Consider the following 16,048-nt stretch of genomic DNA (forward strand, 5'->3'; position numbering starts at 1 on the left):
CCAAATGGAGGGTACTTTCACACCAGGATGTTTCAAAAGCAGCCAGACTTTGACTGGCAGAGGTATGATGGGTGATGTCTGGCCTGAACTTCGAAACTCAATGTAAAGAATGAAAGACAACCTGACAAAGCTTGGCAGGTCTGATAAGCTTCTTGCAGCTCCAGAAGGTGAGTGGCTCTTGGAATTGAATACCATCTCTGTGAAGAAAAGCAACACTAGATTTCACATAATATGGGCAAAAATAGTTTATTTTCCTGTGCCTGAGCATTTGAGCAACCAATTGCTGATCCCCATCACAGCGTGACTGCTGGAGCAGACAGGCTAGCAGCTCTGCAGCTTTGAGCTCAGTCTTCCAGAGCTGTAATTTATCTCAGCCCACTGGAGAGGGTTGTGGTGGTGCTAACCTGAGTTGTTAACCTGAGTTATGGTCGTCACCATCAAGGACACCACATTGCTTAGCTGCAAGACTACTTTTGTTGCAAATGGTGCTGGTTCATTGTTGGAGAATGGCTCAGAGACAAGGGTCCTGAGCCCACCGAGCAATTGTATGATCAGAGCCTGCTCTAGCTGCTGATGCTGGGCCTCACTAGGGTTTGCCTGCAGCTGCTCACAGCTGCTGATACAGGAGGAATGTCAAGGACGCTTCAGCCCTGTGTACCGTGGTGTGTCGAAAACAGGTTAAGGGGAATTAGGAATAGTGGTCTGAGAAACCCAGTGTTATGATGACGGTGGTCTGAGAAACACTGTGTTACGGTACTGTCGTGTATTGAAAACAAGTCAACAGGAATCAGAAATAGTAGCGTGAGAAACTTAGTGTTGTGAGAGGCTTGTGCTGTAAGCTAACTGCAGGTGGGTGGACCGTGCGAATACGACCTTTAGAGCTTAAGCCAATCAGCTAGTGACTAGTAGGCATAATAATTATCATTGTCTGTATAAATATATGTACCCTGGACCAATAAACACACACGTTGACTGATGCTCTATCACCCACACTGAACCCGTCTCGGCGTGTCGTTCGTCCGCGGCTCCACAGTTCATCTGAGAGAGGGACTTGATGCAAATCCCCTCACTGTTCGAGGCTCCATCCTAGAAGTCCATCCATGGGAGTCTTCTCACTTCTCTCTTGGGTATGCCCCTGTGCATGGGCATGAAGGAGAGAGCTGAGAGCCTTTCCTGGTGTCTGTCATCTCACCACTAGTCTGAAATTTTCCCTTGTAGTACTGGGGCTTTGAGCCATGATGTGGAGCTGGTCAGGTTAGTTGACGTGCAACCAGTTGGTTTAGTTGCAGCTGTTTTGGGAAGGTTATGTTGTGTTTCCCCAGGTTGCATATTTTTAGGGTAGCACAGGGGAAGCGAAGGCATGTGCATTTAGAGATTATCTTGATCTGCTTGTGGCTGCTGACACTGGGTTCTGTTTTGGTTGTGTGGATGAATAGTGTGTTAAGTATGTAAATATGCAAACCGACCTCAAGAGAGTGTGTCATCCCGTTAACTTCAGTGGCTAATGTCAGGCCATGCACTTCATAACTTGTCTGAACTGGAGCTTGTGGAGTGCTTATAGCCTTGGACAGAAACATGTGGTTTAGAAAAGTATTGGAAGAAATTACTTATCCAGTACAGCATGCTAAATATCTTTTGGAAGATTTTACTGGTGTGAAGACAGAGAGATAAATCATGAAATGTGAAATCATCAATATGCACGCAGTTCAGGCTTGGTCAAACTCTGCCTGTGATCCATATTTGCAGTGAGAGTTGGACAGTTCCCAAAATTCAGGAAGTGAGGGTGGTATTAATATTACTAGCTGACAGAGCGTTACAGGGTGAATGATTAGTTTCCAGTAAGAAAGGAGCTTTTGGATGGGTTCCAGTTCCTTTTGGTGTAGCCTGCAAACCAGAATGACCAGTGCTGTGACTTGGAGTAGCTGTAGTGCTTATCAGAGACTGAAAACGCATGAAGATCACTATTTGTCTGCATTAGGAAATGACAGAGCAGTTGACCTTGAGGAGACATACTAGTTGGCTATCTTCCACTCTCTTGTGAAGATAAGCTCTTGGAAGTGGTTCTTTTGTGTTAGGACATCTGTTACACCTTTTCTCTTGATAAACAGGGGGCTTTACTCTCTTGTGCTGCCCATTTAGCAGATTTCAGGAGAAAGATAAAAAGATGAAAAAAGTTTCCCCTGCTCTATCTAATGTCCTTCAAACCATATTGTATTTCTTTATAGTCTATGAAAGAAGAGAATTTCCTTCCTTATTATTGTAAGGCTTCTAATAAAATATTTTCCAATTTCCTAATACCATGTAAAAGGATGTATTATTTGGATTCCCCTAAGTCTGTTGCGTTTTTTTTTTTTTCCTTTTTCTGAAGCAAAGAAAGAAACAAACAACCCCTGCCCACACACAAACAAAACAAACCCCAATCCATCCCAGCCCTTGAGAGCAGCCATGTGAAGGCAGCTGTTCAGTGACGGTGAGTTGCAGAATCACATCCTCGGGAAGCCACACTGGGCGAGTGCAGAGAGTGCAGAGCATGCCAAGGAGGCGGTGGGTATGAGGTGGGAGCGCAGAGCAGAGTTGCAACAATTAAAACTCATTTGAAGGACCTCAGTTTTGGCATTGTATAGGCAGTGTATGAACATGTGAGTATCGATTCCCTTCTCTCCTCCTCTGGGCCCATAGTCAGGTAGATTTTGACCCAGTTTTATCACAACCCACTCAATGACCTGGAAGAGCTGTAGCACTCTCTCTGGTGATTATAGACTGGTGGCTTAATACACTAATTCTAGCTGACTCCCACTCAGTTACCCACTGACCTGTATCGTGAGAATCGTCTGCATTTGAGCTTTATTTAAAATACTTTTGTAAGTCTAATACCAAATCCTCAGGGGAGGGAGGGAAGGATCTTTTAATTATGTTTCTCTTCAGGTATCAGGCAAGTTCTATCAATGGCAGATGAAGCATAAAGCTCTAATGGGAGAGCAAAATTTGTCATTTAAGTGATTTTGAATGCCACAGAATTCTGTCATGTTGCCATAAATGAAAATCTCTTAGAAGATGTTGCATTGCACGCGAGTTTAACATCCGTATAGCCTCCTGTAAGGATGTGGGATTTTGGCCTTAGTGACTTAACTTGTGACCTCACTTTAAGTTTGGAAGCAACTTCTAAATCTGTCTCTGCCAACCACCTAACCACCTACTCCTTATGTCCTGGTCATAAATAACTGCTGGTGCTGCTTTTATTCAGGGGGTGAGGGGTAGATTTGTTTTCACATCACCTCTCCCACCCCCATTCCTCTTGATGTCAGTTTGAATGGCAAATGGGTCTCTCAGTAGTGGAAAAACCTGGCTTTTAATTCCTCTCACCCCGGGGTTGAGGAGTGAGTCAGGCATAATTAAGAGCAGCCAATAAAACTGAATAAGTGCTAATGGCCCTGCAAGTGTTGTGCTCAGAGTGGGCTGCCATCCCTTGGGATGCTTTGAATGGTGGAGATTTTGTTTATTTGCAAATTGTGAGGAACCTTTTAATATCTCGTGCTGGGAAATTTTCAGATTTGGGATGTCTTAAGACAACAGTCAAGTCTCTCATCCCGTCAGTGTACCCCTCATGCAGGAAGAGAAGCGCCAGGACTTGTGGACAGCAGAAGTGAGGAGTACCTTCACATTCCTCCTGGCAGGGATGAACTGCACCTGGGGGTCCCCTGTGCTCTGCCAGGCTGGAGGGAGCATGGGAGCTTTAGCAAACCATAGCAGCTTGACAAGTGACCTTGTCAGAAACCTCCAGACATGTCAGAGTTGAGCTGGTGAGGAGCAGGTCAGGCTTCCACTGCCTGGGCTCCAGGACCACGTGCGTGGAGGGCTGCTGAGCGGCTGGGTGGGCAGGAAAGCTGTCTGCTTTCTGTCTCTGCCTCTCTGAAACAGGCACATTTCTATGGAATATTTTGATTTCACATAGTGTTTCTCACTGGTAAAGCACCTCGCGTGGAACTGTCTGATGAGCATAGCTGTACTGTTTTGACTCAGCAGTAAGAAACTGTACCCGTCATTTGCTGACCTGGCATGTTGCAGGTGATTAGTAGTGTTTGCTGTTGGAACAAAGTGCAGCTTATCCTGGTCATATTTGACCAAAATAAGGTCTTTGGAGCCAGAGAATGTGGACGTGTCAAAGTTTGCAGATAAAAGGAGGGAGCAGCGCAGCTGGTGAGGTGGGATGGAACAACCAGCAGCATGTGAGTCTCTGTTTTCTGTAAACACCAAAGGTTGGTGTTTTCATCTGATCTGTTTTTGCTCCAAAACGGTAAACTTCTACATCTAGTTATATTCCTGTGGGTGACCTTTCTGCCTCCGTCTCCTGTTGCTAGGGCTGGCTGGTGACAATTTCTAAGGTAAATGCTGTGGGATGATACCTTGCAGCTGGGCTCCTTTTTTGTGATCCACCTCCTGTCGCTCAGCTGCCAGGGAGGCAGGACAACTGCTGTCCTGTTTGATCTGCACTGTTGAGATCATCCAGAGCAGATTCTCTCTCCATCAGTATGGATCTCCTGGTGCTGGTTCATAGGATGTTTTAGCTCATATATCACAGTTTCACTCAGCTTTATTTTTTATGGCTTTATGCATCTGGGAGTGTGTGCACCTGATTCTCATCTTGGCAAGGGGTGGACTAAACCTAAGGGAAGAGTGCCAGCTTGCACGGGCTAAAGATTTGGCCAAATTAAAACACTTCTGTTTTGGAATATTTCTGTGCAATTGTAAATAAGAAGAAAGGATGGTAGGTGTAGGCTACCTGACTTAGAGGAAGATGCCTGGGAAACAGGTAATTCTGGAGAGAAGAATGGATTAACTTTGTTGTTTTATTGTTAGCTTTTTGTCCCTCAAAATGCATATAGCCTCTCAGTTGTAATCTACAGGGTGGATGAACTGTGTCTGTGGAGATACTTTAACTTCTGGATCACAGGCTCTCATGATTTTCATGGTCTGTGGAAAAGCTGGTATGTTCAATGAAAGCCGCAAAATCTCAGGCATACCGTGAAGATGCTGCCAGCTGGAAGAGATGGGGAGAAGTGGGTGGTTTTCTGAGCTTTGTTGATGCTCTATTGCAAAAAAAGAATCTGTCCAGAATCTGTCACCTCTGCTCAGTGGCTCATGAGGTGAAAAGTAGAGCTATGGTGAAGTTGTCCAGGAGCTTTGAGGCAATCAGGGTGGTGCTTGCATGACCTTGGACCTACTGCTTCATCTCCCAGCACTTCTTCTTTTAGATGATGAAAGGATAGAATGATAATAATACTTATCTCCTTAACAAGGGTGTTGTGATGAATAAATTAATTAATCGTGCTGGTCTCAGTTACTATGGTAATTAGTGCTACAGAACAGCCTAAAAATAAATAGGATCATTTAGTGAAGGATATTCAGAGGAAATCAGGTAGTATGTCCTGGGCATTTGCAACTTCTGCAGTGTGTTTTGTCCAAACATGAATTTGTTGCAAATGTACGTGGATGCTGAATTTTGTAGCAGAAATGCTTCAAATATTAAATATGTTCCTTCCTCCTCACTATCAGTTTGAAGCGACTCTAGCACACGTTTCCTTTCATATCTGTGGGCAGATGATTCTTGCAATTAGTTCCCCTATTGATAACAGTACTCCCCCCCTCATCCTCATCTCCTGTCCAGCCTAAGGGCACCTGGAATGAATGGATCTTTCTTCATCATAAATCATACATACTCAGTAATACTGTCAAAGAATTCATAATGTGTTTGGGGAGTTTATGTAATGAACCTTCCTGAGAAAGGTGAAGTATCATCAATGCCTTGCTGAAAGTCTGTTATTAACTTTGCTGTACATCAAGTAGAGCATGCCTAAATACGTGCATAAGGCTGTGCAAAGTTTTTGAGGCTTTCTTTCAGTGATCCGCTAACTACATCATCATGCCCTGAAGCCGGTCTTTAAAAATGTGGTATGATGTTTAATCATCTGTGAATTGTAGCAGATTTCACAGGCATCATTAAAGTATATTTTTTGGGCTTTCAAGCCAATATAATTTTGGGCCCTAATAAGTTAAAAAGTATGCGTGAAGATAGTTCCAAGTTCTATAGTGGAAGCAGCACCCCTTCAAGGTTGTGGCTTCCATTGCTTAGTCCCACTGGGGCTGTCCTTACATAGGAAAAATATTATGTCAATAGTCAGGGATTTGCCATTACTCTGACCTGTCCAATTCCTGTCATGGATGTTCAATGTCTTTCTTTGCACCGGGTTCCAAAAATAGCTGTGTTTTCTGACCTGGCCAGTTGGGGACCACTTTATAGTTAGGGTTTGTGCAGAGCTTTCTCTGCAGCAAACCTGTGCTTTCTTCTTCCTCTCACTGTCTGTAGCTGTACCAGCTGCAGCAACCTTCATCTGTTTGCCTCCTGCAGCACTTCCTTACGTGGTTCTGGGAATCTACAAACTGGAAGAGAGCAACAAATGCCCCTTCCAGCTTATCCTCAGGGAGTAGGAAACTGATGTCTTGGCATTCCTGGCCTCTTGCTCACCCGAAAAAGAGTTTGGGACTCTGCTTTGGCCTCTGACAAGATGCTGGCAGAACAGATAGCATGACTGACAAGCAGCTGAAATACCCATTTTATTCTATCTACACTTTTATTGCTCGAGTCACACAATCACTTCTTCAATCTTAAAAACTCTTAGCTTGTACAGAGGGCAGCCCAAATCTGCAAGGAGGACCTTTGTGCCATGCTCTCAGCCACTCGGTTGTACTTTGATCTTCTGCTACAGGGGTCATCAGCTTTGCAGGTTCCTCCCTGGGTCTCTGTAACCCGCTTGTGAATCTCTTGTCTTGCAAGCCAGCAGCAGCCCTGTGGATGTTGGTCAGACCCACAGCGAGAGGAAGAGGATGTGGAGGATGCAGAGAGGTGTCCTGATGTGTCTTTGTAAAGCTGTTCTCTTATTTCCCTGGCTCCTGCTGCACCTTTCTGACACTTGAATTTTGGAGCTTGTGGATTTTCATGCCCAGCTTTTATTTCTGTTACTAGTTAGATCTTAGCCCTGAAGAACTTGCAGTTGCTGTCAGGTTTGTGCCAGGCAGTTGCAGTTGCCTCTGTGTACATGGTTTCACTGTCATAATTTCCAGCTCTTCCTTCCACATGCGTGCCCCTATCCACACGTACATATGCTGTCTTCCTTGCGGAGACCTACAGATATCCCTGACGGTCTTTTCTGATGTTTTCCCCACTGTTTTCCTGTCAACAGTCCCCTTGCCCCCCTTGGGCATATCTGGGTGATGAGATCAAATAATGACAAAACAATGTTTTTGGCTAATGCTTGACATCAGCCATGCCCTCACGTGCAGCCCAGCTGCCTCTTTGTGCTCAAAGCGCCACAAAGAGTCCAGTCTGAGTAAGCTTTGAGCAAGGTGTTTGCCTGTGGTAGCTCAGTACCTCCAACTGATCTGGGGGTGCGTTGAGCACAAACTGGAGAGTTCAGTCCCCTGTCCAAGAGGAGGTCTGCTGCAGTATTAAATCTCATCATAGTTACTGAAGTGGTAGAACAGTACTGAGATCTCCCATGGCTTTTTCCTTCCTATGTGCTGCAAAATGAATCAAGTAGATATTATGCAGTTTAATTCTGACTGTAGATGATGGCTTGACTTCCTCTTATCCCTAAACTGAGCTGTGGCAGAATGCAGGAGGGTTGTGGGGCTTTCAGTATAGTTGGGAATAAAGTTACATTGCACCCATGAAGCTACATGTCCAACCTTTGAACAAGGCAGTGTCAGCAAAGGCCAAGGGGTTAGATGGCTGTGGCTACTCTTTAACTTTCCTTTAGACATATTCTGAAGGAATCACACTAACCTCCCTGCTTACTGGTTGTTACTACTGATCTGTCAAGATACACCTCTGACCGTTATTTGAGACATTTTTGGAAAGTAAGAAATGTCATAATTTGGTATAGGTGTAGGCACAATGCAACCTTGTACTTGAAATAATGTTTATAGCTGTTCTTCCGGGGGGGAAAAAAAAAAAAAAAAAAAAAGAGAAGTGTAACTTCAAGACTCAGTTGGAAGTGGCTGTTTCCTTGATTCAGCACCAAGTCAAATGGGGTTGTCACTATATTTACAGCTTCTGCAAATATATCCCCATATAAGTGAACAATGTATGTCATGTAGGTGGTAAGCCCTATATTAACCTTTTAATTTGGCTCCATTCTTTTCCTCTTTATTCCTATTGATTACACTAATACTTTAAAACTCTGACTTCCTGGAGAAATGTTTCACAGCGTTTGTTAGTGTTCAAACCAGCCAAGATCATGTTGGGATGGATTTCTTCTTTTTTCTTAGGGCACTGTTTGCCTGGAATTGACTTCTGTTTGATTCTTCAGTTCCGAATACCTCATCTCATTCTTTCCTAGCACTGATCTACTATAAGGATGTCATTGGGACAGAAATGAGGGGTTTGATAGTGCATGAGTATCTGACTCCTGGACAAGGCTATGGGGTCAGAAAAATTATCTTGATCCCCAACACATCAATAGAAACTGGTTTACCTTTAGCACTGTAAGTGGAGAGGGATGGTTGTAGATGACAGCTAAATGAGGTCAGAGAACTTCACCAGTCAGTTCATTGACATCCAAAATGTGGAGGGCATAACTCCTATGCAGAGATACTGATTTATATCTGCAGAAGGACTACTTCCATTCTGTTTTTAAACATAAGCCTTACCTTCTGAATTTCCAGGCATTGGGGCATTTTCTCAAAATTGTCCAGCATTGTGCACAGCGCTCTTCCATTTTTCTCCGTCAGCTGCACGCTAGTCTTTTAATGACCCTTTCTGGCAGTCTTCCTTTGTGCCTGCCTGTGCCACAGGGATGCAGTGATAGTAACAGGAAGGAGACGATAAAGAAGATAAAACCTCTACTCATTTTCTTGCACTTCCCCTTGGTGCGGCCTGCACGCGGGCGGTGAATGCATAGTCCTTCTGCGGCAGTGTTAGGCTCCCTCAGCCCACGGAGTCTCTGTTAATGCCCTGTGTAACATGGTGCTGGTGCAGAGCAAGCGCCACACAGACCCGTTGCTGGCTTCGTGCCGGCGGGGGTCTCTCCCAGCGGTGGCTTCTGTGCCACCTTCAGCCAAAGCATCCCCACAGTGCCGTTCAGGCAGCTGGCACATGCCGATTCCCCCTGCAGGCGCTGCCTGTGTCTCACAAGCTCCTGCCTTTGTAACTGCAGCCCCCGGCTCCCTCCTGAGTCAGCGTTGTCACGGTGTGTTTGTTGAAGCGCCTTGTGAGCCAAAATCCGCTGCTGTTACAAAGTCAGCAGCAGGGCCAGTTCTGCCGGTGTCAGTCATATCGGTCATTAACATCTGAAGAGATGACGTGTATTTTGTTTTCCCTATTCAAATAACAGAACTGCCAGAACCAGCATATGGGACAGTGTGGTCCAGAGGGCTCTCCTGCATTGCAAACCCAACATCTATGCGTGCCTTCTCTCCTTGAATGACATTATTTCTGTTTTGCTGATGTCACCCATCGATTAACATGTTGTAACCTAGTTGCTATGATCTGGAGGGAAGAGCGAGAAATAATTGTATGGAAAGGAAGAAGTCCTCTGACAGCTGTGGTTCTCAGGTGCTAACTATTTTGGGAATAATACTGCAAAAAGAGAAGATCAAAGATCACAGTGCAGATATTTTGGGTTTTCTTTATTGTATGCTCTGGATGCAAATTCAGACTGATAATTCTTCAAATACAGCAAATAAGGCAGTGTAAAAAGTTGTAAAAATGTTGTGTCCCGTCCCCCCCCCTTCATATTTATCATGGGTTGGAGTGACCAAAATCAAAGCAAGCTAAACAACTCACTGTGAAAGTAAACACAGCTGCTTTTCTGCTTTTTTTTTTTTTTTTTTTTTTTTTGCATAGCTATAAGAAATAAGTGGGGAAATGCAAAGAATCCCTTTATGATGAATAGTTTAGAACAAGGTTAGTAACAATTTACCTTTAATTCAGTGCATTAGCAGATTGTTCTCCATGACATTCAGTGGTCTTGGGTCTAAACAGAGCCTTTTGTCTCTGGTGAGGTTTTCATCAGTGAGAAGGTTTATGTTTCAGAGGGCCATGTTCAACAAGCTGCTTGTGTAACCAGGCAAACAGTTAACTTGACTGAAAATGATGCCATTCCTTTTCATTGTGAGCATGTATGGATGTTTCAGTATAGTTACTTGGTTGCTCATTCATGCACAGGCATAAGTTCAGGAGCCTGTGGAAATGCATGTGTTTAAATGTATCTTTTTCTTTCTCTCACCTTTCACGTAGACTTAGCGGTTGAACCAAATTGCTAAAAATCCTCAGGGGTTTAAAGGATTAAATGAGAACAGTTGTTAAGGTGCGGGAAGGGCTGAAAAGTCCTGAAAATATGATAGGAGGTTGATGCTGAAGGACCTGCTTAGTGAACTATGGCCTCCGCTGTTATGGGTATAAATATAACAGCGAGTGGCAGACTGGCAGGTTGGTAGAGATTTTATAGCTAAAAAACTAAAAACCAACCAACCAAAACAACAACAACAAAAAACCCCAAAACAAACCAAAAAAGAGATCTAGTGATGGCTGACCTGAAGGTTTGCTGGGCGGTTTGGTGAAGCCAGCGAGGGTTGCAAGATCAGTGCTAGTTTTCATTTCCACGTAGCTGCACTCTTCTGTTCCCACTGGTTCCTGCAAGTAACCTGTTCCTTCACGTTTTTATGTTTGTCTCAGGTACTGAAAGGTTCAGGCCGGAGATTCTCCTTCACTCTCCATAGCTGCCAAGCGGCACCGCCCTGAGGAGAAGCGGCGGTGGGAAGGCGGGGGCTGCCCCTTGGCTGCAGCTCGTTGCAAGGCCCGCCGGGCCTCCCCGTGCCAGCCGCCATGGAGACCCTGTCCCAGGACTCTCTGCTGGAGTGTCAGATTTGCTTCAACTACTACAGCCCCCGCCGGCGGCCCAAGCTGCTGGACTGCAAGCACACCTGCTGCTCGGTGTGCCTGCAGCAGATGAGGACCAGCCAGAAGGACCTGCGTTGCCCCTGGTGCCGCGGGATCACCAAGCTGCCGCCGGGGTACTCTGTGTCGCAGCTGCCCGATGACCCTGAGGTGATCGCCGTCATTGCGATCCCCCACACGTCAGAGCACACCCCTGTCTTCATCAAACTCCCCAGCAATGGGTGCTACATGCTGCCCTTGCCCCTCTCCAAGGAGAGGGCACTACTGCCGGGAGACATTGGCTGCCGCCTCCTGCCCGGTGGCCAGCAGAAGTCCCTGGCGGTGGTGACGATCCCAGCAGAGCAGCAGCCGCTGCAGAGCGGCCTTCCCGCTGAGGGGGGAGCAGAGGAGCCGGACAGGAGGGGCGTTGTGAAAAGCTCCACCTGGTCGGGGGTTTGCACTGTGATCCTGGTGGCCTGCGTCCTGGTCTTTCTTCTGGGCATCGTTCTCCACAACATGTCATGCATTTCCAAGCGCTTCACAGTGATCTCCTGTGGCTGAGGCCAGGGGGGGGGGTGGGGGGGGGTGTGCTCCCCGAGGCGTTGGGTTGGGTCGGTGGTGGTGGTGGTGGTGGTGGTGTTGAGCAAGACAATTCACCTCGGCTTTGCCCAGTGACTGCAGAACGCTGTGCACCGGGGCAGGGGTGCATCGGCCTGGCCGCAGCCCCCGATGGTGCAGCCTCAGGCCTCTCGGCAGCGTGCGGGGAAAATCACGTCCCGTGTCTGGCAGCAATGGCACTGAGGAGGACTGCATGCATCACCATAATCATTTATCAAAGGGACTGCAACTTACAGTGATTTTTTTTTTAATGTGTTACAAGATTAAAGACATCTGTGTAGCTGGTTATACTGTAAAGTATACAGTATGAGCTTTTCTCTAAACACAGTAGATTAAAATCAAAACTGCTCCATGTAGAATTAAAGGAGATTTGGCGTGTGACTCTCTACAAGGTGTTCAATACCAGTCCAGACATGCGTTATTTTTTAATGGGGGGAAGGGGGAGACTTGTAAAAACCAAGAAATCATTTAGCTGGTAAAGCATTTTATATGTTTTAAACTGCACATTAATTAAACCAAGTTAGGGAGTTGTACAATAATTTTTAAAAGGAAATGTTTTACGGGCAATAGTTTATTCCATGGTGTGTGTTTTTTGCCTCTTTTTTTTCCCCATTTTTTTCAACTACAGGGAAGTGGTGCTTCCATCATCTTTTATTTGAAGGAGCTTCCAAGCAGGGAAGCAAAGTGGGCTAGGAGGAACACCTAAAAATGCAGCCAAAACATTTCTGCCTAGCTGGCTTCACGCAAAGGATGGCTTTGAATGGCAAACACTGGATGTACTATTTTACCTCCAATCTGGCAGCAGGGCTTTCCAAAAACATGGCCTTCATAGCCACTAGTGAGGAAATGGAGTCATGAGAAGTCCTAGGACGACTCCTGCAAGGATGTGATAGCAAATTGTTGTTGTTTTTCTTTTTCTAGAGGTTGGGTTTTCATAATTATTTTAAAAGAATTTAGACCTATTTTGCCTCCCTCTTTCCTAGTAGATGCAACTGTGCACCAATGGATGGTGTGACAGAGGAATTGCTCTAAGGAAGCCCCACCATCCCAACTGAGACCAAGGACCCTTATATGCAATCATCTAGTAAGAGGCAGTGACACAGCTGGGAGGAGGACCCAGGCCAGCCTAACCCTCTGCTGGGTGGGCTACCCCTCCTAAACCAGTGTGTCTGTCCTGGTGTCAAAATGGGGGAGCCTTTTCCCACATTCCAGTCCTATAAATGTTGGTGTGCGTAAGGACAGATTTGAAAAAAATACAAGGAGTGGTTTGTTTGTGTTGTGGTGTTTTTTTTTGTTTTTTTTTTTTTTTTTTGTTTTTTTTTTTGTTTTTTTTTTCCAAACACCTGTGAGTGTCATGAGACCCTGGTGATTTGCAGTTCACTTCTTGGAAAGAGCCAAATTCCTGAACCTTCACTGTAGTAGTGCTTTGCTCTAAGCAGTGCCACTAACTTTACTAGTACTGCCTGTAAGTAAAATAGACCTTAGTGTGAATTTGGGTATTTGGCAAGTCTGAAAGCTGAAATTCATGTGAGATTTAGGGATTAGATCAAGGGGCACATGACAGACTCTTAATAAGACAGAAAAATATATTGATCTGCACTGCTGCTTTTTGCAAGTACAAAGTGTAACCTCCCTGAAGCGCGACCTCTTATCATATATCTCCTGCTCTTTCTAATAATTAATTGGAGATTGTTCAATGCCACATTATAACACTGGAGAACATATATTTGACTACACGGTGCCCAAGTTGGCCCTGTGGACAACGGTGGTTTTCTGGTTATGTCACAAAATCCAATTGCTGGTTCACAATAAACATTCTCAGCTAGGACTTCTGTCAGGAATACACCTCTAACTTCATGCTGGATTTCTTTCCCTCCCTGTTCCCAAACCACTATTTTATTCCTTGATTCCTCTTAACTGAAGAATAGCATAGCATATACGGTGCTTAATTGTTATGGTGTGTGTTGGGTCATGTATGGAGAGAAACCATTGTGCTGATTTTTATCTACTGTCATATGTATGCATAGCACAGCAAAAAAAAATCCTCAGATAACACGTTCAATGCCTTTTTTGTGCAAGGATCATGTGCAGTATGCCTTGAACCTGGCTTATGAGTATTGTAATTACATGGCCACCATTGTTTGATTTGGTTGCAGTAGGGAACAGCAGGTGTTCCAAAATGTGTCTTGTTGAACGTGGTAGTCTCTTGTTGCCAGTAGGTAGCCAGATTTCTAATGACGTCCATGTTATGCTGCTTATTGTGTAAAGGAAAGCCAGTTCACAGAGAAAAATCTTGCCTTTATAAGACTCTGGAGGATATGACCTGATACAGGACCAGACCTTCTACTGCCTTATCCCCTGTAGCAATTGCTAAGTGTACCAGGAGCAGATAGCATAGCTGGAAGATGCTCTGAGAACAGTGCTGATGCGTTTTGCATCAGCTTCTGCATTTGTTTATCCAAGTTGTCAATGTCTGCACAAAAACATGAGGCAGTCAAAGAGCAGGTCCTGGAGGTAAATTGCTGGTAACGTTAACCTCCTTCCAGCTGAACCTGCCTGACTGAAGCTCTTGAGGCCAAGGTTTCTCTGGTGTTGCAAAGAACGGCTGTCTTGAAAATCACTCTCTTTGTTGCTACATGGAGGGTGCAGTATGAAAGAGAAATCAGAAATTAGGTTAAAATACCATACTGCATAACACATGCGACGGGCAGCCCTGGAGTTTATCTGGTATTAGTGACATAAGTACTATATTAGCAGAATACCATCCTGTATTACGTAACACAGTACATCGTTTTGTTAATACGAATTTCCTGTACTTTTTGTGCCTGCTGAAATGCACGTTTGACCTAATTTCTGATCCAGACATTTGCCTGCTCACAGCCTCATGTAAGAGCAATAAGTAAAACCTCAAGATTTTTGCCTGCGTGTGCACGCACGGTGTGTACATTCATTCAATTCTGTAAGTAGGAGTTCGGGAGATGTTTTTGTTCTGGCTTTCGACTGTGACTATCATTTCTAATTTGCAGCTGCCATATCATGTTTAATCACCTAGCTTTTTTGCTGACTTGTGTAGAAGTGCACTAAATAGTTTGTTGTGATATACAGTGTTAAAATGTTTCTCAAGTATGTTGATAGTCATACTACTTTAAAAATGCAGTGCAGTCTGTCACGTTCCTTGGTCCAATACCTGGCATTAAAAAGTGATACGGCTATATACACCTCTAACTTTCTTTTTCTTTGTCTTTGTAATTTTTCTGTGGAGAAACACATTTGGACTTGTGTCAAAATCATCGGGTTCTGGGCTAGTTTTTGTTCTCTGGTGTCCACTCAGAAATCACTGCCCAGTTCCACCAAAAAAAAAGAAAGAAACTTACTATGACACAGTACTGTTTGAGCAACCAAAATTTATGCTAAAACTTGTGGAAAATTATTCAAGCACCTGCATTTTTAGAGCAAATTACTCTGTATGAATGTGTATTTATTTGCTTGTTTAATGGGACGGATGTGTGTGTTGGGGTCCAGCTTCACTTTTTTCCCTTGGGGATCCCAACTTCCATTTTTGGCTTGTGCTTTCCTGGCAAATAGACTTTAGGGTTCACTCTGTGAAATTTTGTTTAGTGAATTTTAAAAATTCAAAATATGCAATTTTGGTATGTGGGATTTTTTTAGGAAATTGTGTGTAAAGTGATTGTTCATGCTTAACCGAGATGTAAAGGAGCCTGGATGTTTTGTAAAAATGGAGCAATTGTGAGTCCAAAGTTTCATCTTTATTAATGAAGTTCGGTCTGAATAAAACATTAGCAGGAAAAGAATGGTATCACGTGAATTATGGTACCTCTGTTACTTTGACATCAAATGAAGAGCGTGGAAGGGAATTTGGCAGAATTGCTCCATATTTTCTAAGGGGGTGGCTGAAATTCAACTCTCAGTGTTTTAAGGCAAAGTGTTAAATGTGGGTTGTGGTAAACAGTAGAAGGTTGTTCATGTTTTAGTTACCTTGGAATAGAGAATTATAGCTGATGACTGCTGAGCCACGCAACATTTTAAATTTTTTTTGCTGTTTTAATCAGATGACTTAAAATTTAAGTAAATGTTTTGCTTATGGAAGTGAGGGATTATTGGCCTTGACTTAAGCATGTATTGTACAGACAGGCACGCCGGCTCCCCGTTCCCTTTGAGCCCCCCCTTCCCAGTCAGGTTATTATTGCTGAATCCCTGGGCAGCCAACCTTTCTAATACTGCAAACAGTTTTCTGGAGTAGAGATGGCTGACGTTGCACTGGTTTTGTTACATTCACAACAGGGCTAAACCAAAACCAAACAATTCATACATGATTTGAGCTCTTCTGTATCAAAAGCTCCAGGCACCAGTCTACTGTGTAAACTGGTCCAAGGCTCTGTGTTCCCTGGATCTTTTCACAGCAATGCCACGTAGCAGAGGTTGTTGCCTCCTCCCAGTCATAGAAAGGGGCTGTACCCACCATCCACAGCTAAACTG

The 16,048-nt window shown here is 44.4% G+C and overlaps 1 protein-coding gene across 3 annotated transcripts in view; it reads left to right on the plus strand.

Annotated features, from left to right (window-relative positions):
* Nucleotides 1-15,658, plus strand: part of RNF152 (ring finger protein 152) — a 49,217-nt gene extending 33,559 nt beyond the window's left edge. For all 3 annotated transcript variants that reach the window (XM_032992018.2, XM_042806948.1, XM_032992019.2), the window contains exon 2: nt 10,733-15,658. In XM_032992018.2, coding sequence (XP_032847909.2) covers nt 10,883-11,494 — 612 coding nt within the window. In that variant the 5' untranslated portion in view covers nt 10,733-10,882 and the 3' untranslated portion in view covers nt 11,495-15,658. The remainder of the gene's footprint in view (nt 1-10,732) is intronic.
* The last annotated feature ends 390 nt before the right edge of the window (nt 15,659-16,048 follow it).

The sequence above is a fragment of the Tyto alba genome, unplaced genomic scaffold (genome assembly GCF_018691265.1).
Source record: "Tyto alba isolate M040663 unplaced genomic scaffold, T.alba_DEE_v4.0 Super-Scaffold_48, whole genome shotgun sequence".
In the NCBI taxonomy this organism is placed as follows: domain Eukaryota; kingdom Metazoa; phylum Chordata; class Aves; order Strigiformes; family Tytonidae; genus Tyto; species Tyto alba.